Source organism: Anolis sagrei, chromosome 1, assembly GCF_037176765.1.
Source record: "Anolis sagrei isolate rAnoSag1 chromosome 1, rAnoSag1.mat, whole genome shotgun sequence".
Lineage (NCBI taxonomy): Eukaryota > Metazoa > Chordata > Lepidosauria > Squamata > Dactyloidae > Anolis > Anolis sagrei.
In genome coordinates, this window is record NC_090021.1 from 82,326,762 (window position 1) to 82,354,112 (window position 27,351).

At 40.3% G+C, this 27,351-nt stretch overlaps 1 protein-coding gene across 1 annotated transcript in view; it reads right to left on the minus strand.

Moving 5' to 3' along the window:
• Positions 1–13,353, minus strand: part of ENPP3 (ectonucleotide pyrophosphatase/phosphodiesterase 3) — a 66,599-nt gene extending 53,246 nt beyond the window's left edge. The window contains exons 1-2 of the mRNA XM_060753377.2: positions 13,053–13,353; positions 528–600 (exon numbers count right to left, since the gene is read on the minus strand). Coding sequence (XP_060609360.2) covers positions 528–600; positions 13,053–13,127 — 148 coding nt within the window. The 5' untranslated portion in view covers positions 13,128–13,353. The remainder of the gene's footprint in view (positions 1–527; positions 601–13,052) is intronic.
• Positions 13,354–27,351: the final 13,998 nt, after the last annotated feature.

Sequence of the window (27,351 nt, forward strand, 5' to 3'; positions counted from 1 at the left end):
ACTGACTCCTGGCTCTCCTAATGATCTCCCTGTACTTTCAGTGAGTATTGCAGGAAATCCTGTTAAACTAGATTTGCCTCACTTCAGGAAAAGGATGCATATTCATGACATTATAATCCATCTTAGAACCATTTAGGAGGAACCAGTTTGGCTGTGTGAGTGATCAGATTGCCATGCCTGGAATCAGTTTGAGTCCAGGAAGGTGAGTATATTAACTAGAGAACCAGCCTCTTTGCATGTCCCCCCCCCCCCCTATTTTATTGAGAGATGTTCATCAGAGGCATACAAGGTGCAAAAAAAAAGGAAAGTGGCAGTTAACAGCAGAGATACTCAATTCCCCTCCTAAAATGCATTGTTTACATGCCTACAGTAAAAGTGTGAGAGCTCTCGTATTTTGGGCCCTGTCTGGATGGGTCCCTAGAGGATTATGGCCCACACCCAGATTTACCATTTCAGTGAAAAGTAGGCTAGAGATATACCATTTATTCAACAGTTTTGATCCATTCTATATGACATTGTAAATGTACCTTGTACCGGTTTCTTTAGTCCAAGTCCCAAACCTAGTCCTAGAGCCACAATCACAAGACAAGCCAAAAGAACCTGTTGCACAACAGAAAAAGAAAAAGAAATTGCATGTTCAAAATATGTTGCCAAGGAATGGTCTACACCAGTGGTTCTCAACCTGGGGTCCGGAGACCCTGGGGGGGGGGGCAGTGAACACACAGGATCATCACAATGATTCTGCAAAAAAAAATTGAAGAAATGTTATGATTTTTGCTGTTAAATCTGAATGAACAAATGGAAACAAATAAAAAAAAGGGAAATGGAACAAAATGTTAATTTTCTATGTTGTTTTTGGCATTTTTAACTTATTGCCTTGAATAAAAACAATCAGAGGTGGAAATCAGCTATGAGAGTAGCTGGGTGGGAAATGTACCCTATTTACTCGAGTTTAATGCACTTTTTTTGACTAAATTAAGTCTCCAAAATTAGCATGTGCATTTGAATTGGGTTTGTATAAGGCGGGCCCCCTTCTTCGCCTGCAATGCTGCAAGAAGGACATCACCCTTTTAAGGTGCTGCTTACTATACTATTATTTTGAATTCATATGGAATCACTATAATCAAGATATATCATAATAGAAGTATGTGCATTAACAGATTTTATCCCCTTCTCTCCCAATTTGAAAGACCTTCATAAGATAATTAAAATAATTATTTGATGCAGTCTAGTGCCTTGGAGCTTAAGTTAAGTATTTATTTATTTATTTAGAGTTTTTATAACCCGGTCTTCTCGACCTCCGAGGAGGGACTCAGGCTGGCTAACAACATAAAATTCAATACAATAAGAAAAACATTATAAATAATCAATATAAAATACATTAAAATACAATTCATACAAGTTACAGCAAAAATCAGTTCCTCAAAAAGAATCACAAATTCATCGCCAGTCCTACCCCATTCTGTCATCTTCAGGATCAAAAGGTATTTAAAAAGGAGTTCATGCTGAAGAAAGGATTGAGGACCACTGCACACTACATCCATGGTATTCAGTATTTACTGCACAGGTGGCTTTCAGTATCTTCCTTCCAGACTTTTTAAACTAGACTTGCTCTTTCTAATTCAGAGTGGGTTTTTGCTTAGAAAAATATATAAATACATATGATGTGCCTGAACTATTCCTAAAACTATCCACCTGTACAATTAGAAGGGGAAATGCCTACATAAGCTACCAGCTAGCAGTGGTTCTCAACTTGGGGTCCCCAGATGTTTTTGGCCTTCAACTCCCAGAAATCCTAACAGCTGGTAAAATGGCTGGGATTTCTGGGAATTGTAGGCCAAAACACCTGGGGACCCACAGGTTGAGAACCACTGAGCTAGAGCATGTTTTTAAGCTAAATACTTTAGAAGTTGATAGCAAAGTTACATTTCCTTATTTCATTGATTCCAATGATACATTGTCTGTGTTCTGATACATAGTGTTTTGGTTTACAAAACATACTATCTACCACCATGGATATATTTTATTGGTATCATATCTCTGGAGCCCCTGGTGGCGCAGCGGGTTAAACCACTGGGCTGCTAAACTTGCTGACCAAAAGGTTGGTGGTTTGAATCTAGGAAGTGGGGTGAGCTCCCACTGTTAGCCCCAGCTTCTGCCAACAGTTTGAAAACATGCAAATGTGAGTAGATCAATAGGTACTGCTTCTGTGGGAAGGTAAAAGTGCTCCATGCAGTCATGCAGGCCACATGACTTTGGAGGCGTCTATGAACAACACCGACTCTTCAGCTTAGAAATGTAGATGATCACCAACCCACAGAGTCAGATATGACTAGACTTAATGTCAAGGGGAAACCTTTACCTTTACCTTTTGTCATATCTCTAATTACTGCCACATATACCATTCAGGATACTAAGTCACAAATGGGGTATATATGAAACTTTTGGGACAGCACTCCATAATCTGGTGTCCCAAGAAATACTAAACTACATTTCCCAAACTGCATTAATTCTATAGAGTAAATACAGCTATGTCTCCAAAAATATTCAGAAAGTTTTAACTCATTTACAAATAATCTAAACAGGCAAAAATTGTCTGGTTCAGACATGTTGGGCATTGGAATAAGGAAATGTGCAACTGGGCTTACAGAAGTGACAATGTGTCACTAGGAGACAATAGTGATAGAGATCCCAGGCATACCCCTCTCTTTGTACTGCCTTTTGTAAGCCGCCCTGAGTCCCCCTTTGGGGGTTGAGAAGGGTGGGGTAGAAATACTTGAAATAAATAAATAAATAAATACTGTTTGTTCTGTTGAGTCTGTTGAGTCCTAATCTACAGGCTGAAGATCAAACTAGGCATCAAGGAGAAACAGAAGCAGAACACCTCGCTTTAAGGTTGTCAGAAATGACTTGAAGACAACCCACAAGAAGAACAAATAAGGACTAACCTATTTCCCCTCCAAGGCAGTTTTCCTACAGCTAGCTATGCACCTGCTGAGACACTTTAAAAAATTAAACCTGTGTTTAATGTGGAAATACTAACCAAAAAATTGCAAGAAAAATGCAAAATTTGTGGTGTAGATAATTTTGGATTATGATAAACAGATGTCTTCCACCACTTGAGAGAAAATCTCTCCTAAATCATTCTAACAACAAGCGCAACCCCAGGGACCAGGCCCATAGCCAGGATTATGTTTCGCGGGGGGGGGGGGGGCTGAGTCTGAGTGAAAGAGGGTCTACCCTAGCAAACCTTTTGTATCATTACCCCAATACCCCCATGCATATGGGATATATTGAGCATGGTGATCAGATCATGATATGAATAAACATAACAGTTTAAATAATGTATCAGTAAGGACCACCATGAGAATTTCGGGGGGGGGGCTGAAGCCCCCCAACCCCCCCCCCCCCCGGCTATATGCCTGCCAGGGACCATCCAGTCCTACCCCATTCTGTCATGCAAGGTGGTGGCGGAGGCAGCAGTGGGGCTCCCCAGGCTCCATACTTCTGGGAGGTCCTGTAGACCACAGCAGCAGGGCTCCCCAGGCCGGAGCTTGCACACCACGAGCCACAAATGCAGGGAAAGCACAGTTTGAGACTATACAAACTAGTATAGTCATTTCTTGGTATACAATAGTAATACACAAAGCTGGAACATATCTAAAGGAGGGCAACACAATGGCAAAAGATCTGGAAATTTGTCACCTAGCCATGCCAAGCTTCTTCAGGTTCCACTCAGACCTGAAGAAACTTGGCATGGCTAGGCGACCAAGCATGTAGCGGGGGGGGGGGGGGGGGGGGGCTTGAGGGGTTTCAGCCCCCCCCCCCCAAAATTCTCATGGTGGTTAGCGAAAAGGCCTTACTGGTGCATTGTTTAAACTGTTATGTTTATTCATATCATGATCTGATCACCATGCTCAATGTATCCCATATGCATGGGGGTATTGGGGTAATGATACAAAAGGTTTGCTAGGCTAGACCCTCTTTCACACAGACTCAGCCCCCCCCCCCCAAACTCACCCCCCAACCCCCCCCTGAAAATTTTTTGCGCCCCCCCCCCCAAAAAAAAACAAAATCCTGGCTATGGGCCTGTAGGCGACAAATTGGTATCGCTGTGAATTTGACTGGCAAAATTCCTGGGAATGAGAGGTCACACACCTGTCTAAAAATGGTTAACATTTCTTACTGTTCTTTGCAGGATTTTGTGAAAAACTGTATTTTGTAGGCCTAGGAGCTCTGCAGGTGTGTGAGGGAGAGATAAAAAGGAAGAAGATAAAAAGATTAATAGTTGGCAGTTTGGTCTGAAGGGGGGAAATGGGAGTGTATAGCAGGTGGTTTGCTAATGTAAAGTACAAAAGTTGCAGAAAGGAACCTGCAGACACTCTTTCCTTGCAAGTTGGAAGAAAGCTGCTTCTTTTATTTGCTTATTGGACTACACTCATTTTTTTCCAGAAAAGCAAAACCGTTCAGTACTGCATGCACTTTATCATGAATTGGTTCAGTGAGTTGAGTAACAAGCTGCATTTTAAAGCTGTAATTCTAAGAATATTACATTAGGAAGCAGTATAATGGCAAAAAAGGAATAACAGATGTCTAGCTCTGGGATTTTTCTTCAGAATAAGAATAAGACATTATTTCACCAGAGGTGTAAAAAAACAGGCCTGTTAAATGCGTGAGGGCACATCCGGGCTTTCCCTGGTTTACTCCGCATTAATTAAACACCTCATTAGATCTGAATCTTTATGAAAGATCCAAGTCTAATGAGGTGCTGGGCCTGTGTGGTATTGGTTTGAACAGGACTTTAGGAAATTGGGGTTTGATTCCCACTCAGTCACAGAAACCCACTCTGAGGTTCCACATCCATCTGCTTCTTTGGGCTTTGAAGAGCCCCAAGGAGTGGGCTGGTGCCCATCTCTTCCCCTCCAGCCTCCCACCTGGGTTCCTAAACTTACTGGAGATGCCTGCTAGCAGCGGAGACCTCTCCCTACAATCTACCTGGCATGAGAAAATGGAGTGTCAGGAGGTGGTGGTGGGGGAAGATTTCCTGGTGCATAATTTTCTAGTGCCGGGTGTCCACTTCTTTTGGGCACCCATGGGGACAGCAATGCAGGCAAAAATGGACTACTTTAACCTATTTTTGCCCGCAGTAAATTGCCGTCTAGATGTGCCCTGTCAACCATTTTGCCTTTTGTTGGGGCAAATAGACAAGGGAATCCCCCAGACAAGACAAAAGTGTTGAGAGGTTGCGAAATTTGTTGCTGTATTTTATGAGTTTGTGTACTTTATGAGTTTGTTGCTGTACTTTATGAGTTTGTGTGTGTGTGTATGCGTGGAAACAAAATATGACAAAAAAAACCCCCAGCAAAATCCATAAAACTCTCTCACTAGAATGTACTTTCCATTACACCAATCTGGAAGAGCCCAAGGAGAATCTTATGCCCTTAACGTCTTTCAAGCAAATTGCTGTTGTAAAGCATATTTCTGGAGTGCCAGAAACAAGGACAGTGTATCCCACACTTCTCCTCAATAGCCTTCACAAAGCAATCAGTTTCAGAAGAAACAAAAGTAGATAGGACATAGTGCCACGTATTTGGATACCACTTCCAGGGGATCCTATTTAAGTCTGTTTCAGATTAAAATCTTGTGGCTTCATAAAGACCATCAGAATGTGCTTTTGTGGACTGAAGTTAATGCATTCAGTGATATGAGATGTTATCCTCTGTTAATAGGTTTGTGCAATCCGATAACATGCCAGCAGAAACTATAAACACAGAGGCTATAAACATAGGGGCTAAATATAACCTACAAAGCAGTATACATGACACCATCATCAACTATGAGAAAGATCCTCCTAACTTGGCTTGAAATAAATGACAGAGTAAAATCTGTAAGCAAAAAATCCTTCTCTGGATATTTTGTAGTGCCTGCCAAGAATAAACAGAGATAAAATGGTAGAAAATATTCCCCAGATTAATGTTGAATATATGTAATTTGCATAACACTCCAATTAGGCTGCTAGGTTTTGTGGGGTCTGCAATGTGGCAAGCCCAACAATACTACATAAGCCTTATCATAAATCTTAAGAATCACAAAGGACATATATTTCATAGATTTCTCTACTGCTGGAGAACATAAGCAAAAGACAAATAAGGAGTATTGTGGTCCCTACAGATTTATATAATTTCTAAAACACTTGTTTTGCAAGTTTCCTATTATTGTGGGTTGTTTTTTTGGTTCTTTTGTGGGGGGGGGGGTTGTTTTGTTTTTTTGCTAATAATGGGGTCCATCTCTGTGTTTACCATTATCTGTTCTAACAATCCAGCCTTACCTGATGCATTTTCCCCAGGCACCTGCCTTGGGGTTTTTTCCTTTCCTTTCTGGGGACGTGTGGAAAGAGGGCACCAGGGATATCTTTCCTCTCCCAAGATATCAATGCAACTAGTACTGGGAGTAGGAGTAGAGGTGATTTGGACATGGATCCAACTCCTCCCTCAGGAATGCACAACTGAACACAAAAAGCTTACTTTTATAGATATTGTTGTCATTATTGTGCCTTCAAGTCATTTAATTCCCATGTCAGGTCCTGTCTCAGTGTCAATTGGTTTTCTGATGCACTTTATCCCATCCCTCAGTTGAGAATGGTTGATACTGACACGATAAATAAATAAATACTTGAGAATAACCTCATTGTTTATCCCACCCGAGTGTCTCTCTAAATACAGTATTTTATTTATCTACCTCACCCATGGGTTTTAAAAAAAAATACTCCTTGCACTTGTTTTAGCTCGCCTTCGTCTAAATTCTTATATTGTTTTTTAATACTCTGTTTATTATGTTATTGTTACTATCTTACTGTTTTACTGTTATTGTATAAGCATTTTTACTTGATGTTGTTGTGTGTCTTGTATGTATTTTATTTTGTTTTATTGTAATTGTTTGGGCTTGGCCCCATGTTAATCGCCCTGAGTTCCCTCGGGGAGATGGAGGCGGGGTGCAAATAAAATCATTTTTCGTATTTATGATTTATGATTTATGGCAACCATATGGAAAAACTATCACAGAATTTTCTTGGCAGGTCTTGTTCGGAGGGAGTTTACATTTCCTTCCTCTGAGAGAGTGGCTTTCTATGGCTGAATGGGGATTCAAATCTCAATTTCCTAAAGTCCTATTCAAACCAATACTCTAAAAGGAGCCCTCAGTGGTGCAATGGGTTAAACCCTTGTGCCAGCAGGACTGAAGACCGACAAGTCGGAGGTTCAAATCCGGGGAGAGCATGGATGAGCTCCCTCTGTCAGCTCCAGCTCTCCATGTGAGGACATGAGAGAAACCTCCCACAAGGATGATAAAGCATTAGGCATCCCCTGGGCAACATCTTTGGAGACGGCCAATTGTCTCACACCAGAAGTGGCTTGCAGTTTCTCTAGTCACCCTCACACAGAAAAAAAATACCCTGTGCTGGCTCCTAAATAATTATGACTATTCTGTATAGTACTAAGAATATATAAAATAATAAAACAAACAACCTTGTATACAATCTATTTTTAAAGATAATGTCTTCAGAACCACACTATAAATTTGTCTTCTTCATTATACTAATCTGTATAGTACTAAGAATATACAAAATAAAATAATAAAACAGACAACCTTGTATAAAATCTGTTTTTAAGGATAATGTCTTCAGAACCACACTATTAATATGTCTTCTTCATTACACTCGTGCCTACAGATTGATTCTTTAAAAGGCAAATTCTCAATCATGTATATCTACTGAACAACATTTTAATAATATTAGGAGAACTTTGTTGCAGATTATTCTACCTATCTACCTAACTACTGCAGAACCTGCTAAGAACTTCTCTTCTAAATCAAGGCAGCTTATGTTGATTGCAACAGTATGTGATCACATAAAATAAGATTTCAAAACTGAAAGAAAGAAAGAAAGAAGGAAAGAAAGAAGAGAAAGACTTTGCTCAGGCATTACGTACATTTAAGAATTCAGAATTGCATGAGGGAGAATAGAAATTACCTTTCCTGAGCAGGCAAACTAATCTATTCAGTGCAAGGCCAGACAGAGGCAATTGCCTCATGTGGCAGATACTTGGGGCAGCATTACTAACACACACACACACACAAGCCCATTGGGCATTCCTCTCATTGACGGAGATGCATCCAGGGGCAATAGAGGAGGGAGCAGCAACTCGCCTCAAGCTGTGAGGAGAGGTTGGTAAGAAATAAAGTTGTTGTTGTTGTTTGATACACAGCAAGATTAGTACACAGCAAACAAGGTCACTATGCTGGCTTTTGTTTTGGATCACATGTCAGACACTTCCCAAGTGTCTAGAACTGTGTAATGTATCAGCAAATAATGCATGCAGATCCGAGTAGGGTGGCCTTTTGCAGCTGACAGATGAAAAATTTTTCAGCATCAATTGTTTTCAAGTGCAGGTCAAGGTCTTTAAGCACTATACCCAGTGTGGTAGTCACTACTGGGACCACCGTTACTGACTTGTGCCAGATTACTACTACTACTACTACTATTATTATTATTATTATTATTATTATTATTATTATTATTATTGCTTTCCTCTGGATGGCACTAAATCAATGGGGGTCTGGAACACATGAATAGGGTTGTATAAGAGAAGAAAAGCAGGCTAGAAATCCATTGGGATGTAATAAGTAGATACTAAAATTTCTACTTAATCAGTTGGACTCAAATCAGGTAAGCACCAAGTTTTATTATGACCTTGAACATTTGCATAAATCAGTTATAGCTGAATGATAAGAAAGCCAAAGACAATCAGCTCCTTCATATTTTGTGTTAGGCCACTACTGTTTTTAGAAGACTATGATGGTGGTTGGGCTTAATTAAAATGAGATAAAATTGTAGTGTAGTTTGTATTTTATCAAGATTTTTGTTCTCCCTTCTGCCATTATTTCAACAAATTAAAAGTCTGAATCAGAGAGCTTCCTGTATATATGAATATTTGGGGACCCTATTTTTTTTTTACCAGAGAGGTGGCATTGGGTGGAAAACATCCACAAAGAAGTTGGCAAGGCAGTGCCCTCTCTTTTTTCATGTAGATTGAACACAATTAGAGCATGACTACATATGAGGATTATCATCTCTTCCTTTATAGGTCAAATGCAGGTCCGGCTGTTCTAACAAAATGGACTAAATAAATATTTGTATTCTACGTATCGAGTTTACTTTTGTGCTAGAAGGGAGGATTCCGTGAAGTAAAATCTACTTTCCGTAAATTAGGTATAATTTCTGTATTCGTTTTGGTGTGCCAATGTAAACACTTGAACAGGCTTGGTTCAAATACACATATCAAGGAAATCAAAACAAGCCATTTGGGGAGGACACATATTAATTATCCTGAAACTCAGTGATGCTTCTTGGAATATGATTTGAGATGAAAAACCAGGTGCATGCTCCTGTGCACCTTGTTTCAACCTGCCTTGTGAACTGCTGCAAGTTTTGCCACCCTGCACTCTTTGAATGGGCAAGATTGGGCCTTGGGCTCACATCATCCCTCATCTGTAATAGCCGCAAGAAGTTTGGAAATAACTACACCTAACATGGGCTTTAATTGGGCATCTTCCCAACACACAATTTTTTCAAACTATTGGTGAGAATAGAAAACTCTTGGAAGAGCGTACATGTGTTTCTTCACATAACTCAGATAAATAGGGTGTAGTGCAATAAACTACTTTTTTATCTATAATGAACTTGAACAACAGGATTTGGTTAGAAGGTTCATTTTCAAGCGCAGAACTTTAAAACATACCTATTCTAGAAAGCAAAGAGGGGCGATATTTAAAACTGGATCAGAGCTTTAAAACAATTCATTAAAGATTCAGTTACCTAAATTCCACTAACATTTTAAATATATTTAAAAGTTAATTTAATCATTAAATGCTAATAATGGTAAGCTACAGTGGGTCCAGTGATCCAATTCAGCACAATTTTACTTCTTTTATGCCAAGGGCAAATTTTCAAGCGATTGGCTAATATTATCAGTTAGTGTCATACTGATTCTCTTCCTGCCTTCTTCCTTTAAATGAGTAATCCACGTTGTCAAAACTAACCATGCCCTTCCACACAGCTAAATAAAATCCCACATTTTCTTCTTAGAACTGAAATATATGGCAGTGTGGACTCAGATAACCCAGGGCCCTTCCACACAGCCATAGTACCCAGAATATCAAGGCAGAAAATCCCACAATATCTGCTTTAACTGGGTTATTCGGATTCACACTGCCTTATATTCCAGTTCAAAGAAGAAAATGTGGACTTTTCTTTAGCTGTGTAGAAGGGCCCCCAGTTAAAAGCAAATAGTGTGGAATTTTCTCCCTTGATCTTCTGGGTTATACATGGCTGTGTGGAAGGTCCCTGAGAGAAAATACCCTGGAATGCTATTTTAGGATAGAAACATCTGTTCAAATGTACACTTTAGATCAGATATTATTTGTTAGAAGCCTTGTCTAATCGGCACTTTTAATGAGTTATAAAGTAACTTTCAGGATCACTCTTACAATCTATCGCTTTAGACTATCTCTCAATTGTACATTTATAGAAGCTGAGTAGATTAGCAGTTAAAAACCATTTGCTTCAGGCTTGCTTATGGAATATAGAGGCAGTTGTGCAGATAGTGATATAGAAAACTTGGAGAAGACAATGGTGCTGGGGAAAATGGAAGGAAAAAGGAAGAGGGATTGACCAAAGGCAAGACGGATGAATGGTATCCTTAAAGTGACTGGCTTGATTTTGAAGGAACTGGGGATGGCCACGGCTGACAGGGAACTCTGGCGTGGGCTGGTCCATGAGGTCACAAATATTCGGAAGCAACTGAATGAATAAACAACAACAACACGCTGCCATATAAAATCCAGATTATCTGCTTTGAACTGGATTTATTTATTTATCGTGTCATCAGCAACCAGACATTTGTATTACATTTTTAACAAAAAAACTGGAATATATGACAGTGTAGACTCCGATAATGTAAATTATCGGCTTTGATAATCTGAATTATTTGGCAGTGTAGAAGGTGCTGAAGTGGAATCAGGATTCACATGATCAAAGCCTCTCAGCTTTTTGACTAACAGAATTTATAATATCAGCTATCACTGTTTTTAGAGTCTCCTGTACCCTAAGAGTTTAACTGTAATTCCCACATGAGCTGAAGAGCAAATGGATATTCCCAACAATATTTTAGTGATGATCTGTCTTTGTTGTAACCCAAAGTATTTCAGTGTGTCTTGATTGTGAGCAGGCAAGACTCATGGGCTTCACAATACACTTCCTCCTGACAGAAATTAAAAAAAAACTGCTAGAAATGTATTACTTTTATTTAAAAAATCATCATAGATGTGTGTGTTTTAGGACAGTTCTAAACAAATTGTGGTACTATTGGAAGGGTCATGAGAGGGGACTGAATTGTCAAAATCTGCCATTAAACCGAAGCCATGTGCCATACAGTGCATACAGTTCTGTCCACCAGTGTCTGAGTGTAATTCCATCTCTCATTTGAACCAGCTGCTTTTTAGGGCCTAATCCTAGGGCTGTGTCTACTTGATTATGTCTTTTTGTCTTTAATATATATCCTTTCAATTTCTGAACATTGTTGTGAATTGTGTGCTCCTTCCCAAAGCTTATTGTCATCACCTTCCCTCCTCACTACTGACAGCCGAAGGATGTTTTCAGGGAAGATCCTTTTTCCCTATTCATACAATTTTTAACAATAAACAGTGCAATTGACTGTGGGTCAGGACATACCAATAATGCTTTGGCATTACATGAAACATACGTGCTCCCTTTTATCCTCATATGTTCTGTTTCATTTTTTTAAAAAAAATCCAGTCTGGACTAGCATGATTTGCACCTGTCTTCTTGATTAAGATAGCAAATAGGCATAAAAATGGTTTGCAAATGTGGATGGGCGGGGGTGGGGGCAAATGTAAACTCTTGGTTGCCATTTAGGATTTAATAAACTATGGTTTGCTGTGTAGGAAATAACATAACATAGCATGGGGAAGGAAATCAAACAATTAATATTTGCAATATTACATTGATATGGCACTTTTTAAAATTCTCTACTCCAGTAATACTCACATTTATGTGTTTTTGAACTGCTAGGTTGGCAGAAGCTGGAGCTAACAATGGGAGCTCACCCCCTCCTGCAATTTGAATCGCAAACCTTATGGTCAACAAGATCTGCGGGTTAGTGGTTTAACCCGCTGCGCCACTATGGACCCCTCAATAGGTACTGTTTCAGTGGAAAGGCAATGGCGCTCCATGCAGTCATGCTGGCCATATGACCTAGGAGATGTCTACGGACAACGCTGGCTCTTTGGCTTAAAAATGGAGATGAGCACCACCCCTCAGAGTTGGACTCAACTAGACTTAATGTCAAGGGAAAACATACCAACCTATATCCAGCAGTTCCCAAACCTGGTCCTCCAGGTGCTTTGAATTTCAGTTCCCAGCAGCCCCAGTCAGCTCAGCCAGTAGTCTGGAACTCTGATATCTGAAGTCCAAAACATCTGGGGGGGGGGGGGGATTTGGGAATCACTGCTTTAGCTGTTGATTCCTACATGCTGTTCCTGTCAGTCTGCAAGCATTTCGAAGATTGTTATCCATTATCAGAACACAGCAGGATCTGAATGAATTAAATTACAGCCTTGAGTACTGCTTTTAGCCGAAACATAGAATATGCATTTCATTAAAAACAACCATAGCAGGCATATGCTTCGAATAGCCAAAAACGAATACATGCGGAACTGCCTACACTGAAAAACAAGGGATCTGCAGCTTTCTTCAGCTTTGAAAGTTCCAGTATCCGTTATTCAGCAGACTGTAAACTGAGAACATTAACAATAGCCGTTGCACAGTGAAAGCTGCTGCTTTTGCATGCTCTCCTACCTTCAAAACCTGCCAGGAAATTTCCAGATGATCAAATGTCAAATGGAACATAAACAAGGCTGGAGCAGATAAATGAAACGTTAGCATTCGAAGTTAAACAGAAACAAAGAACAATACTTACAGCACAAAGTATCTTATATTTCTTAAGGGCATTCCTCTTAACCCCCTCTTCTGCTTGCAAGCTCATATGCTCCATCTGGCTGTTTCCCCTCACGCTTGTCTCACGAATAGAAAACAATCCAGTTTATCTGGCTACCCTTTACTTTCTCATTCTTCTTGGTTTTTGCCCTTTCGACTACTTTTTAGCACAGCACAAACTGAGTGACTATCATTCTTAATCCTCGTTTATATAGGAGAGCATAGTCCTTGATGACTGCACATGAGGAAATGATAAAACATTTCAGTCAACAAGTTCAAAGGGTGGGAAGCCTTTTTGAGCATGCTTTCTAAAACCATTCTGTGAAAGTTTTTTTCAAGGGAAATTCAAGGGGGGAAAAATCAGAAAATTGGAATGTTCTTTGGTGGCAAAACATACACCACTTGTGAATAATGCTAAAAGTATGTTGTGCAATTCAAGTAAGCGCAACTAGAAATGAGTTATATGTTCAGGATTATATTTTAAAACAAACATCTCCCATTTCCCTTTCTGTATAAATGTTAAATTATGTTTAATATAATTCTTCCAATACAAGAGAGGTGAGCATATTTTACTAGAGGCAACATGAAGTCTATCTGAAAACCATCCAAAGCATGTAAAACTCTGGGGTTTTGTCCTTTGTCTGGGTGGTATTCACTAGCCATTGATTGCTTGCTGCCTGGAGGCCTCTAGAAAATAAACACTTCAAAGGGAACAAAGGACTGGCTGCTTCCAGGCAGATGCCCTCATTACTGACTATGCAATCTTCTTAGTTACTCACATGCTTATGGATGGATTCCACCCAAACACTTGCAAATCAAGCTTGCTAGGTGCACCCTTCACACTTAGTTAATAGACATTGGTTCTTTCTTCCACTCTTGACATTCCACAGGTATATACTCCACTTCCTTTACCAGCATCATATCCTCTGAAGATGCCAGCCACAGATGCAGGCAAAATGTTAGGAGAAAATGCTGCTAGAACACAGCCATACAGCCCAGAATCCACACAACACCACAGTGATTCCGGCTGTGAAAGCCTTCGACAATACATGTAAAACCGCTTTAATGTAAAAGAACAACATAACCTATTAATAACAGAATCAACATAGGAAACAGAACAGAAATTAATTTGACTTAAAGAAATTGGAGGAGCAAACTGGAAGATGGCAGTTTCTTATAAGAGGATGAGTGTGTTTGGGAGCCACCACCCAGAAAGCCCTCTCTCTGTAAATGTAATACCCCCATAACTGTGAAACCCACATCATAATATCCAAAAAAAATCCAGAAGCTAAACCTTGATTTTGCCACACACCAAGTCCTATACTGATATGTAGGCATACTCTGCTTTACCCTCCTTCCATTTCATAGCACCATTTTACCGTGCCCTTGTATACAAGGGGACGTGAGCATCCATGGATTTTGATGTACACAAGGGTACTGGAATCCAATCCCAGCAGATACCAAGACCCCACTATAGATTGCAGTGGCCTAATTAGAAGAATGATGCAAAGAGCAGTGTGATTACTGGTAGGCTTCAATTAACCATGCAGAATTTTACTTTTGAATAATCTTTTGCTGAATTCTGCTGTGTACTATCCTGTAAGGTAAAGGTAAAGGTTTTCCCCTGATAATGTCCAGTCGTGTCCAACTCTGGGGTTGGTGCTCATCTCCATTTCGAAGCCAAAGAGCCAGCGTTGTCTGTAAACACCTCCAAGATCATGTGGGCAGCATGACTGCATGGAGCGCCGTTACCTTCCCGCCAGAGCGATACCTATTGATCTACTCACATTTTCATGTTTTCAGACTGCTAGATTGGCAGAAGTGGGGCTGACAGCAGGAGCTCACCCCACTCCCCGGATTCGAACCTGCAACCTTTGGTCAACAAGTTTAGCAGCTCAGCGGTTTAACCCACTGCGCCACTGGGGGCCAATATACTATCCTGTATCAGTGGTAAAACCAGTGATGCAAAGCCACTTTTTACATTACTGAATGATTGATACGTACCTTTTCATTTGTCTCAACAGTTTCTCACTTAACATTGCTAATGCGATGCTGCTTTGAGTCCCCTTCGGGGTGAGAAGGGCAGGGTATAAATATAGTGAGGAGGAGGAGGAGGAGGAGGAGGAGGAGGAGGAGGAGGAGGAGGAGTAATGTGTCCATGGATAGATAGTTTCACTGCTCACCTGAGCAGCTTGTTCATCTGAGTAGCGTTAACAATAGAGAAATGTGTATTAACACTGGCTTCCACTGAGTTTTACTTCATTTCACAAGAGCTGCTGCTGTGACTTATCCAAGGTTACAATCCAAAGTCTTTCTTTGTAGTAATTTGTAGGTTACTGATTTCTATCAAGTAAGGACTAAGTCATAAAAATAACTGGACAACAGACAACATATCTGATAATGTATGTAATTGAATGCTTGTGCGTCACAGAACTATCTGCAGCCTGCCATATACTGCAGCCACCAAGGGCTTGAGAATATACATACGTATACATGTATACTGTGTGCATGTGTAAGTGTGCCTACAAGTTGCACGTCAACCTCTTGTTGACCCCATTAATTTCATAGAGTTCAGTCAGGCAAGGAGTGTTCAGAGGTGGTTCAGTCGTACGTGTTGTGCCAACAATGTCATGCGGCAGCTAAAAAAGCCAATGGGATTTTGGCCTGCATCAATAGGAGTCTAGTGTCTAGCTCCAGGGAAGTCATGCTACCCCTCTATTCTGCCTTGGTCAGACCACATCTGGAATCACATTGTGTCTACATCTGGGCACCACAATTGAAGGAGATGCTGACAAGCTGGAATGTGTCCAGAGGAGGACAACTAAAATGATCAAAGGTCTGGAGAACAAGCTTAAAGAGCTGGGCATGTTTAGCCTGCAGAAGAGAAGGCTGAGAAGAGATATGATTGCCATGTATAAATATGTGAGAGAAAGCTATAGGGAGGAGGGAGCAGGCTTGTTTTCTGATGCACGGGACACTAGGACAGAGAACATTGGCTTCAAACTACAGGAAAATTCCACCTGAATGTTAGAAAGAACTTCCTGATTGTGAGAGCCATTCAGCAGTGGAACTCTGTCCTGGAATAGTGTGATGGAGGCTCTTCTTTGGAGGCTTTTAAACAGAGGCTGGATGGCCATCTGTCAGGGGTGCTTTGAATGCGATTTTCCTGCTTCTTGGCAGGGGGTTGCACTGGATGGCTCATGAGGTCTCTTCCAACTCTGATTCTATGATTCTATGACTTTTCGGATCGGAAGCTCCAAGTGGTCCAGTCGGTGGCAGCCAGATTCCTCACTGGAGCAGCATAGAGAGATAGGATACCTCTCTTGTTGCATCAGCTCCACTGGCTGCCAGTCTGCTACTAAGCACAATTCAAAGTGCTTTCTTTGGCCTATAAAGCCCTAGATGGTTCTGGCCCAGCTTACCTGTCGAACATATCTCCATGAACCATCTCAGAAATTAAGATCTTCTGGGGAAGCCCTTCTCTCAGTCCCGCCTCCTTCATAGGCATGCTTGATGGGAACAAGAGATAGGGCCTTCTCAGTGGGGGCCTCATGGCTCTGGAAGTCCCTCCCTAGTGAAAAAAACGTAAAAACAGGGCCAAGCCTTCAGACAGAAAAGTTCAGCAGTGCAAGAATGAATAGGAGTAAGTGCAGTTGACAATAGGAATGGCTTTGGATTACAATTCTGTATTATGTGATTTTAATGTTTTATTAAGATGTTTTTAATTCTATGTTTTAATTGTTTTAAATATCTGTTTATGTTCTATGTTTAATATGATTTTAATAGTTCAATTTATAGTTATGTTATCATTCTAGTTATTATGATCTGATTTTGTATATAGATTGACATAGAATCTTGCCATTACTTTGGGTCCCACAGTGGTGAGGAAAAGCAGTATATAAATGCAGAAAATAAAATCATAAATAAGTAAACCTGCTTCGCTTCCCTGATATGATGGAATCTGGTGCATTTGGCGTATTTTGGCCCAGGATTATCAAAACAGGAGAACTGTCAAATGTATAGTAGCCCAGAAGTCATAATAAGCTATGGCCAAATTGATGCATCACATTTGTTGTGCAGACTGTAGTACTAAATCAAGGTTGGATAATTGTTTCAAGGCAAAGTTCTGCCTTGGGACACTCAAGAGGCCATGTGGACTCTTAAAATCCTCCAGGAAAAAGTGACAGTATCATCATGATCTTTATTTATATCCCACCTGAGATTCAAAGCCATTAACATATTTAAAAGACACCAATTTAAAAAGTCAACACTAAAAGAGAACCAAGCTATTAATCATATTAAAGCCTACACATCTCAATTATTTTTAAAAAATTAAGCTGTGCAATTTAAAATATAAGCCATTTCCTTTGTCAAATTCTTAAAGCCTGCCTGGATACATTCAGAGACCCTCTGACCTATTGAAAAGGTGAATTGCCATAACTCAGGCATGGGAAAACTTTGTCCCTCCAGATGTTTTGGACTTCAACTCCCATAATTCCTAACAGCATCAGGCTCTTTCCTTTTCCCCTGAGGGGGTAAAGGGAGGGACCTAAGACTGTTAGGAATTATTGGAGTTGAAGGCCAAAACACCTGGAGGACTGAAATTTGACCATGCCTGTTATAACTCCTGGGCATATTTGTTGATGTTATGAAAAATGGCTGGACAGAGCGCCTGGCTTGACCATTGGTCTCCATTCAACTCTAAAAAGGAAGGAGCCTGAGGCTGTTAGGAATTGTGGGAGTTGAAGTCCAAAACACCTGGAGGGCCCAAGTTTGCCCAGGCCTGTACTACACTGTGGAATTAATGCAGTTCAATATCACTTGAGCAGCCATGGCTCAATGTAATAGCATCCCGAGAGTTTGACTTCTATTGAGACTCCCCTGCCAAAGAGTGGGGGTGCCTCGCCATCAAAGTCCAGCTCCCATTGTTGTTGTTGTTTATTCGTTTGGGCACTTCCGACTTTTTGTGACCTCATGGACCAGCCCAAACCAGAGCTCCCTGTTGGCCGTCACCACCCCCAGCTCCTTCAAAGTCAAGTCAGTCACTTCAAGGATAACATTCATTCCGGTGGACATGGCGACGGGATAGCCTCGTCGAGAGGGAGCTCCCGACGAGGACCTGTGTTGTGGTGGCTGGGTTGAGCTGAATGCTCCCCCCTTTGCCGGATTGAGTTTGCAAAGGTGTCGCGAATCCCAGAGTGGGCTTGAGACCCCAGAGATCTCTCCCCCCTCAAGGAGGTGAGGTCGAGAGGGTTCGAGCAGCACAGGGGAAAGCGAGCCACCCCACAAGGATCGAGCCGCAAGGCTTGTTTAACCGCCGCCAATCCATTCACAAATTGAAGAAGAAAGAAGAATTAAGAAGCCCCAGTCTGGGGAGAGACACAAGAAAGACCCCATCTTCAGGTAACGGGAACTTGTTCCCAAATTTTAAAGAAGAAAAAGCCAAGCTAGAAATAGCTGGGGAGAATATGGAAAGATAAAGAATCAAAGAAGAAGTCGTAGAAATTAACAAATTAACAAAGAAGCGATTGCATTAATTGGCTTTCCGATAGATAAATTAAGGAATTAAAGGAGTAGAGTGACTGAATTAAGATCTATTTAAGATTAAATACGATATTTTGGCAATTGGGACAATTTGAATGATTTTCTAAATTAGCAAATAGTGAACGTGGCCGCTCTATTTAACCCAAATTAAATCTAAATTAAATTTAAAGTATAAGAAGATGGGATATTTCCCCCCACCACCACCCCCCCCCCCCCGGGGAAGAAAAGGGAAAAAGCGATAGTGTGCCCGACCTTGACGCCATAATTGTTGTGTCTAGCTCCAACCTTCTTCATAAACAAGCAGGCTGAGTGGAGGAGAAGGAAGTGACGAACCGGAAAGTTGATTGCAGGGACGAACGAGAAACCGGAAGAAACAAAGAAAGGAAGGAAGGGCGGAAGTGACGGAAGTGACGGGGCGGAAGGAGGGAAGACGCCATTTTGGAAACCATAGAGAAAGTCCGATACAGAAACAAAGAAAGGAAGGAAGGGCGGAAGTGACGCAAGTGACGGGGCGGAAGGAGGGAAGACGCCATTTTGGAAACCATAGAGAAAGTCCGATACAGAGTGGCCAGAAATAAAATTGAGAATAAATCTGTAATAAAAGGTTTATTCTGAAACAAAATTTTGATAAATTTGGAAGAGAAGAGGAGTAGAGGACAGGAGGAGACAGAACAAGGACGAGAAGCAGACGAAACGAGGACGAGAAGTAGACGACGACGGCGGTGACGAGGAAGAGAAGTAGACGAAGGGCGAAGGGCATCAAAGACTAGGACGAGAAGCAGACGAATCCTGATTAATCGAGGACGAGAAGTAGACGAGTACAAAGGATAAAGTAGAGGGGAGAAGCAGAAGAAGAAAGTAGATTCTCTCCTTTTTTTTAGGGAGAAGGGATCCGAGATGACAACTCAAGGAAAACCAGAGTCCCGGAGGGGATCTTTGGACATAAACCCAAAAATGGACTATCTTCTAAAAGAAATAAAAAAGATATCAGAAAAACAAGATGCATTGAAGGTGGAATTGAAGGAGGAGGTCAAGACTAAGCATGAGGAATACTATAAGAAACAAGAGGGAATTATTACAAAGATGACAGAGGAATTTAAGGCAATGAAAACCGAAATAAAAGAAGAATTTGGCCAGATCAAAAAAGATATATCACAATTACAGGGGGAAGTGAAGGAATTAAAAGTTTCTAAAGAGAAAATTGAGGGAACTCAATCAGAAATGGCGCAGAAGATAAAAGGACTGGATAAACAAAGAGAGAAAATGGAACTAGAACAAGAGAGACTGCTGCAAATGCAAATGGACTTCCAATTAAGATTCAGAAATATAGCGGAGGAGGAGAAAGAAGATATAAGACAAATGGTAATTAAAATGCTGGCAAGTTGCTTGGAGTGTGAGGTAGATGAATTGGAACAAGAGGTGGATCAAATTTACAGGATTTCATCATTCTATTCCAGGAGAAATAAGACGGATAGGGATGTGATTGTGAAGTTTACAAGAAAGAAGGTACGGGATGACATTTTGTATAATAGTAATAGAAACCCAATCCTTTATAAAGGAAAGAAAGTTGTGGTCTTGAAGGAATTTCCGCAGATTACTTTAGCAAGAAGAAGAAAATATTTTTTCCTAACAGAGGAGTTGAAAAAGAGGGAGATAAGATTCAGGTGGGAAAGAAGAGAAGGAATAATGGTGACTTACAATGAAGAAAGACTCTGGTTGACATCTGAACATAAGGCAAAGGTATTTTATGATAAACTTATGAGTCAAAAGGAGGGAGAAGAAGAGATGGGAGAAGGGGGGGAAGAAGAAGAAGAAGAAGAAGAAGAAGAAGAAGAAGAAGAAGAAGAAACAGAAGGAGCTGAAGAAAGAAGATTATCCACCCCCAGAAAAGGAATTAAAGCTAAAAAAGCAAGATATAAATCACCAAAGGATTATAGTTACTTCTCGAAAGATCCAAAACCACAGAGAATGACACCACAAAAAAAGAAGGAAAAGAAGGACAGAGTATGGAACAACCAACAACTGGAACAGCGGAAACGGCTTTAGGCGACATAGGACTGGGATTAGATCAGAACGAATAACAAGATGGAGCGACAAATAAAATGTTTTTCTAACAATATTAATGGATTGAACTCCCCCCAAAAACGTAAGAAAGTCTGGAATAGTTTGAAGAAATCTAGTTATGACGTAATAGCCCTCCAGGAGACACACATCTGTGATAAACATACAGCACACCTCCCGAACAAAAAATTAGGAAAAGAATATCATTCGTCATACAAGAAAAAGAAGAGAGGAGTAGTTACATATGTAAAGGAAACAATAGAATCAGAACTGGCTTTTAGAGATTTAGAAGGAAGATGTGTTGCAGTAAAGATGATAATTGGAGATTCTAAAATTTTGATTTGTAACATCTACGCGCCTAACGGTCCAAAGACAAAATTTGTTGAATTTTTAAATGTTAAATTGAAAGAAGTGGAATTTGATGAATTGATTCTGGTAGGAGATTTTAATGGGGTAATGGATTCCCAAATGGACAAAAGTTTGAAGACTAGAAAGTCTAAGGAAGGCAAACTTCCACAAAAATTTACAGACCTTCAGAAAGAATTTGATTTAGAAGATATATGGAGAAACAGAAATAAAGAAAAAAAAGACTATACCTTCTTCTCGAATAGACATCAATCTTGGTCGAGGATAGACATGGCTTGGATAACTAGGAATCTCTCCGCAAAAGTTAAGGAGATCAATATACTACCACGAGATCTGTCAGACCACTGCCCTCTAGAAATTGTTATTAACCACAAAAATTGTTTCAGAAAATGGAGACTAAATGAGAACCTGATAAAAACAGAAGAAGATAAAGAATACTACAATAAAATAATCCAAGACTTTTTGCAAATAAACAAATTGGATGAAATGGAGCCACGAGTGGTGTGGGATGCATTTAAAGCTGTTTTGAGAGGACATTTTATACAACAAGGATCAAGGAAGAATAGAGAAAGGAATAAAAGAATAACTGAACTGGCAGCAGAAATAGCAGCCAAGGAAATGGAATTAAAACGAAAACCATCGAAGAAAATAGAGAGACAGCTGTTGGCACTAAAACAAGAGAAAAACCATATGGAGTTAGAACTCCAGTCAAGACAAATGAAATTTTTAAAACAACAGACTTTTGAAAATGCGAATAAACCCGGTAAATGGTTAGCAAATCAAATCCGGAAAAAAGACAAATAAATTATATATCTAAAATAACAACTGCAGATAAGGATTTGAGGACGGATAAAGAAATCATAGAGGAGTTCAGGAGATTTTATACTCAATTATATACAAAGGACAATATAATGAAAGAAGACATTATGGAGTACATAGGCCAAATGAAGCTAGATAAAATAATGGATGAAGATAGAGAAGCACTGAATAAAGAGATATCTGAGGAAGAAATTGAAAAAGCAATTAATAAAATGGATGCAGATAAGGCCCCTGGACCTGATGGGTTTACGGCGGGATTTTATAAATCCTTTAAACAACAGCTACTACCAACACTTAAAGTTATTACAAATGAAGCGATGAAATATCAGAAGGTACCAGATTCTTGGAAGGAAGCGGAGATCACAGTGATACACAAAGAAGGCTCCCCGGAAACGGATATTAAAAATTATAGGCCAATTTCTCTTTTAAACACGGATTATAAAATATTTGCAAACATCATGGCCACAAGATTAAAATTATTTTTAAACAAATGGATTGGAGAAGAGCAAACAGGTTTTCTGCCAAATAGACACATGAAAGAAAACATACGCAACGTCCTAGATCTTTTGGAATATTATGAGATGAACCATCAAAAAGAATTCGCCATTCTATCAATAGATGCAGAGAAAGCTTTTGATAATTTGAATTGGGATTTCTTCAAAATACTAATACAAGAATTGGACATGGGGGAAAAATTTAAGAATGCAATTAATGCGATCTACGAATTCCAAAAAGCCAAAGTGAAAATAAATGGCCAAATGACACAAGAATTTGAAATAGCAAAGGGTACCAGGCAAGGGTGCCCACTATCCCCATTGATTTTCATAATGGCAGTGGAGATCCTAATGAAGAAAATCAGAGAAGATGAAAAGATAAAAGGAGCGAAAATTGGAAAATTTGAATATAAGATACGAGCGTTTGCGGACGATTTATTAGGAACAATTGAGGACCCGGAGAAAAATTTACAAAATTGGATAACCAAAATAGAACAATTTGGAAAAGTGGCAGGTTTTAAAATGAATATGAAGAAAACAAAACTCTTATTTAAGAATGTGGAAAAGGAGAAACAAGTAAAGATACAACAAGTGGGGATAGAGAGTGTTAAGAAAATTAGATACCTCGGAGTCTGGATTACAGCGAGAAATGGTCAACTTCTGAAGAATAATTACGAAATAGTTTGGAAGAAAATTCAAAAAGATGTACAAAAATGGAATTCTTTAAACCTATCACTTCTTGGCCGGATATCTTTAATAAAGATGAATGTTTTACCAAAACTTATATTTCTATTTCAAAATATTCCGATAATAAGAAATCAAACCCTATTCAAAAAATGGAAGAAGGACTTATTGAAATTTGTCTGGAAAGGAAAAAGGCCAAGAATAAACTATATAAACCTGATAGATAAAAAATCTAGAGGAGGGTTGGGATTTCCTGATTTGAAGACTTATCATGAGGCATGTGCTCTGTCATGGATAAGAGACTGGATGATGTTAGACAAAGAAAAATGTTTAAATTTAGAAGGTCATGACCTGAGAGTAGGATGGCACGCATATGTTTGGTATAACAGAGAACTAAAAGAAAAAAACTTCGGTAATCATTTTGTGCGAGCCTCCCTACTGAGGACATGGCTGAGGTACAAAGCCCTCTTTTATAAAAACACACCACTATGGGTCTCAGCAATGGAGGCACATCAAAGAAGATTGTTAGGATGGAGGGTTTGGCCAAGATATAAGGACATCCTGGTAAAAGGGAAAATGGAGATTAAATCTTTTGAACAACTCAAGAACTCTTATGGCAATATAACTTGGTTACATTACTTACAAATTAAAGAATATTTCAAACAAGATCAAAAAATTGGTTTTGACTGGGAAGAAAACACATGGGATAAAGTATTAAAAATACAAAAGAAAACAGTGACAATACTCTATAATAAATTAGTCCAATGGCAAACGGAAACTGAACAGGTGAAAACATGTATGATTAAGTGGGCCGAAAACTTAAGACGACCCATTCAGTTTAGAGAATGGGAGCAAATATGGAACAAAAAGTTGAAATATATGTATGCCATGGACCTGAAAGAAAATTGGTATAAAATGTTTTATAGATGGTATTTGACACCGAATAAACTCAGCCATATGTATCAAAATGTCTCAGATAAATGTTGGAAATGTGGGGAACAAACAGGTACATTCTACCATATGTGGTGGACCTGTAAGGATACAACTAAGTTCTGGGCTTCTATCCATGAGGAAACACAAAAGATGTTGAAGAAGAGGTTCAAAAAGAAACCTGAATATTACTTATTGGGATTTACAGATTTGGATTTTAAACTGGATGAGAATGAAGACAAATTATTTACATACTACACTACAGCGGCAAGGATTGTTTTTGCCAAATACTGGAAGAATGATCAAACACCGACCATCGAAGAATGGTTGGAGAAAGTTAAAGAAATAAGAGACATGGATGAATTAACTTTTTTGATGAGAAGAAATACTGGAAAATCGCTAAAGAGAACAGACTGGACCCTTTTCTATGACTACGAAAAGAAACTTAAAGATAAAAGTATTAGAGGATAAGAATAGATAAGTAGGTTGGAGAAGTAGAGTGAGAAGATCCTGAGGTTGGAGTGGAAGTCATTTTAGATTAGTTTAGGTGTTTTTTTTTCTGTTGTGTTTTTGTGCTACCCTTCCTTCTTTCCTATCCTCTTGTTATTGTTCCCCCTCTTTCCCTGTGTTGATTTATAAAATGTTTAATAAAAATTATTTGGAAAAAAAAAAAGGATGACATTCATGCATTTTGCCCTTTGTCAGCCCCTCTTCCTTTTTCCCACCATTTTCCCCAGCATCATTGTCTTCTCTAAGTTTTCCTTTCTTCTCATGATGTGGCCAAAGTACTTCATCTTTCCCTCTACTATCCTTCCCTCCAATGAGCAGTTGGGCTTTATTTCCTGAAGTATGGACTGGATGGATCTTCTTGCAGTCCATGGCTCTCTCAGAATTTTTCTTTAGCACCACAGTTCAAAAGCATCTATCTTCCTTCGCTCAGCCTTTCTTATGATCCAGTTCTTGCATCCATAGGTTACTACAGGGAATACCATTGCTTTAACTATGTGGATTTTTGTTGCCAATGTGATGTCTCCGCTATTTTATCTAGATTGGTCATTGCTCTCCTCCCAATAAGTAAACGTCTTATTATTTCCTGGCTGCAGTCTGCGTCTGCAGTAATCTTTGCACCTAGAAATACAAAGTCTGTCACTGCCTCCATGTTTTCTACCTCTATTTGCCAGTTATCAATCAGTCTGGTTGCCATAATCTTGGGGTTTTTGGGATGTTTAGCTGCAACCCAGCTTTTGCACTTTCTTCTTTCACATTGATTAGAAGGCTCCTCGGCTCCTCCTCGTTTTCGGCCATTAAAGTGGTATCATTTGAATATCTAAGTTTGTTAAAATTTCTTCTATCAATTTTAACTCCAGCCTTGGATTGGTCAACCCCCGCACATTGCATGATGTGTTTTGCATACAAGTTGAATAGGTTGGGTGAGAGTATACAGTCTTGCTGTACTCCTTTCCTAATCTTGAACCAGTCGGTTGTTCCGTGATCTGTTCTGACTGTTAATGATATCGAGCTCTTTTTAGCGGGCCTCCCAAAGGGAGAGGTCCCTGAAGACCGCTAAAGGGGTCTTTGTCCTCGGTGAGCAGCCAGCGAAAGCCAATCCAAAGAGCAAAAAATACTAAAAATTAATCTCACCAGAGGCTGAAGAGGTTCAGTGACCGAAGCGTTTATTTCTGCGATTCAGCTGAAAAGGATGTGATTGCAGTGATCATTCACATACAAGCATACATTCACAGAAGTTCCAGGCATTTTTATAGCATACAGACAAAGAAAATATTTTTGAAAATCCCGCCCGCCCTCTGCCGGCCGGCTTCACCCTGATTGGCCGGCCGCGGAACAGCTGGGAGGAGGCTTGGCTGTACGTCCCGCCTCCTGTCCAATCAGCGAGCTCGGCCGCCTCTGGGGGGCCAATCGGCGTCTTCCTAGCGCCTCCGACGATGGTCCAATCAGCAGCCAGGAGGCGGGATGAAGTTTGACAGCTCAGTGGAAATGGAGTGCCCAGGGGGCATCCGCCAGCTGTTATTGAGCCTTTGTTCCCATCGGCGGGGTGGCAGACAAGGGAAACAATGAGTTTCCTGGTCTTATGATTGGATTTGGGGCGAAGTTCAGAGGGAAAGGCGGGAAGGGGAATCAGGATACATTTCATATGATATTCCACTATATACATCTTATATACTTCATACATCTCACAAATAAATTCCCATCCCCATCCCAGCAAAGTTTATTAAAAATAATAATAAATGTATTTTATTTTTGTAGGAATCATAGTCTTCTTGGTGAAGGCGCACGTAGGCTGAGGCTGCTTGTCCCTCCAGGCAAGCCCGGTCTAAGGTTTGTGTCCAAAAGCATGGCAGGGAAACAGTCCAAGACAATAAGGCAGAAAGTCAATAAGTGAGGGCAAAAGAGTCCGAAGAGGATTTCCAAACTGTGATTGGTGGGGCAATGTCCTTTGGGAAACTGTATCTCCCTGGTCGGAGCCCGGGACCCATGCCTGGCCCCCTCTCCGGGGCTCCTACGGGCGACCGCCGTGGGTCCCAAGCTGCTGGATTGAATTGGGAGCGAGCACTGCTGCGGAGGAGCGGAAAACCCAGCCAAATTGACAATCAGCTGTTTCTCTGCAAGATAAAATACTTAAAACAAAACTAATTTTTCCCCGGGTGAAGGAGCCCAAAACGAGAAAAGGGAAATGGCAGTTAGTCTTAGAATTAGTTGTAGAAAAATATAAAATTGGAACGGCGGCGATCCGCCATTTTAAGTATTTTTGTGGATAAGGAGGTCTGAAATGGCGGTTTCCGTATCCGTGGTCTAGGCGAACGCAGATTCGGGGTCCGGGGAGCGCCCGGAGGCGCCCCCCGCGGGCTCACGGTCCTCCGGAGCCCAAAAAAAACGTCTATTGCAATGTTATTTGTTTGAGTCAAGAAAGGATACAAAAGTAGCATGCGGAAAGATAAAAAGTTGCAAGTTTCAAGTACTTTTATTAGGGAAAGGATACAAAGTAAAGGGAAGGGGAAAGCAAGATGAATACTGCAAGCATTCCTGGGTTTGAGCTAGCCGCTGGGGCACATTTCATCTGTTGGTCCCAAAAGCTTGGTCCAGGAACTGCGGAACTCTCCGCTGCAGCTCACACCAATGTGAAGGTGGGGCTCCCCGCTGCGCTCGGGCTCATTACTACTTGATTGTTATACAGATTGGGTTGTTATAGGTTTTTCAGATTATATGGCCATGTTCTAGAAGCATTTTCTCCTGACGTTTCACCTGCATCTATGGCAAGCATCCTCAGAGGTTGTGAGGATGCTTGCCGTAGATTTCACAAGACCTCACAACCTCTGAGGATGCTTGCCATAGATGCAGGTGAAACGTCAGGAGAGAGTGCTTCTA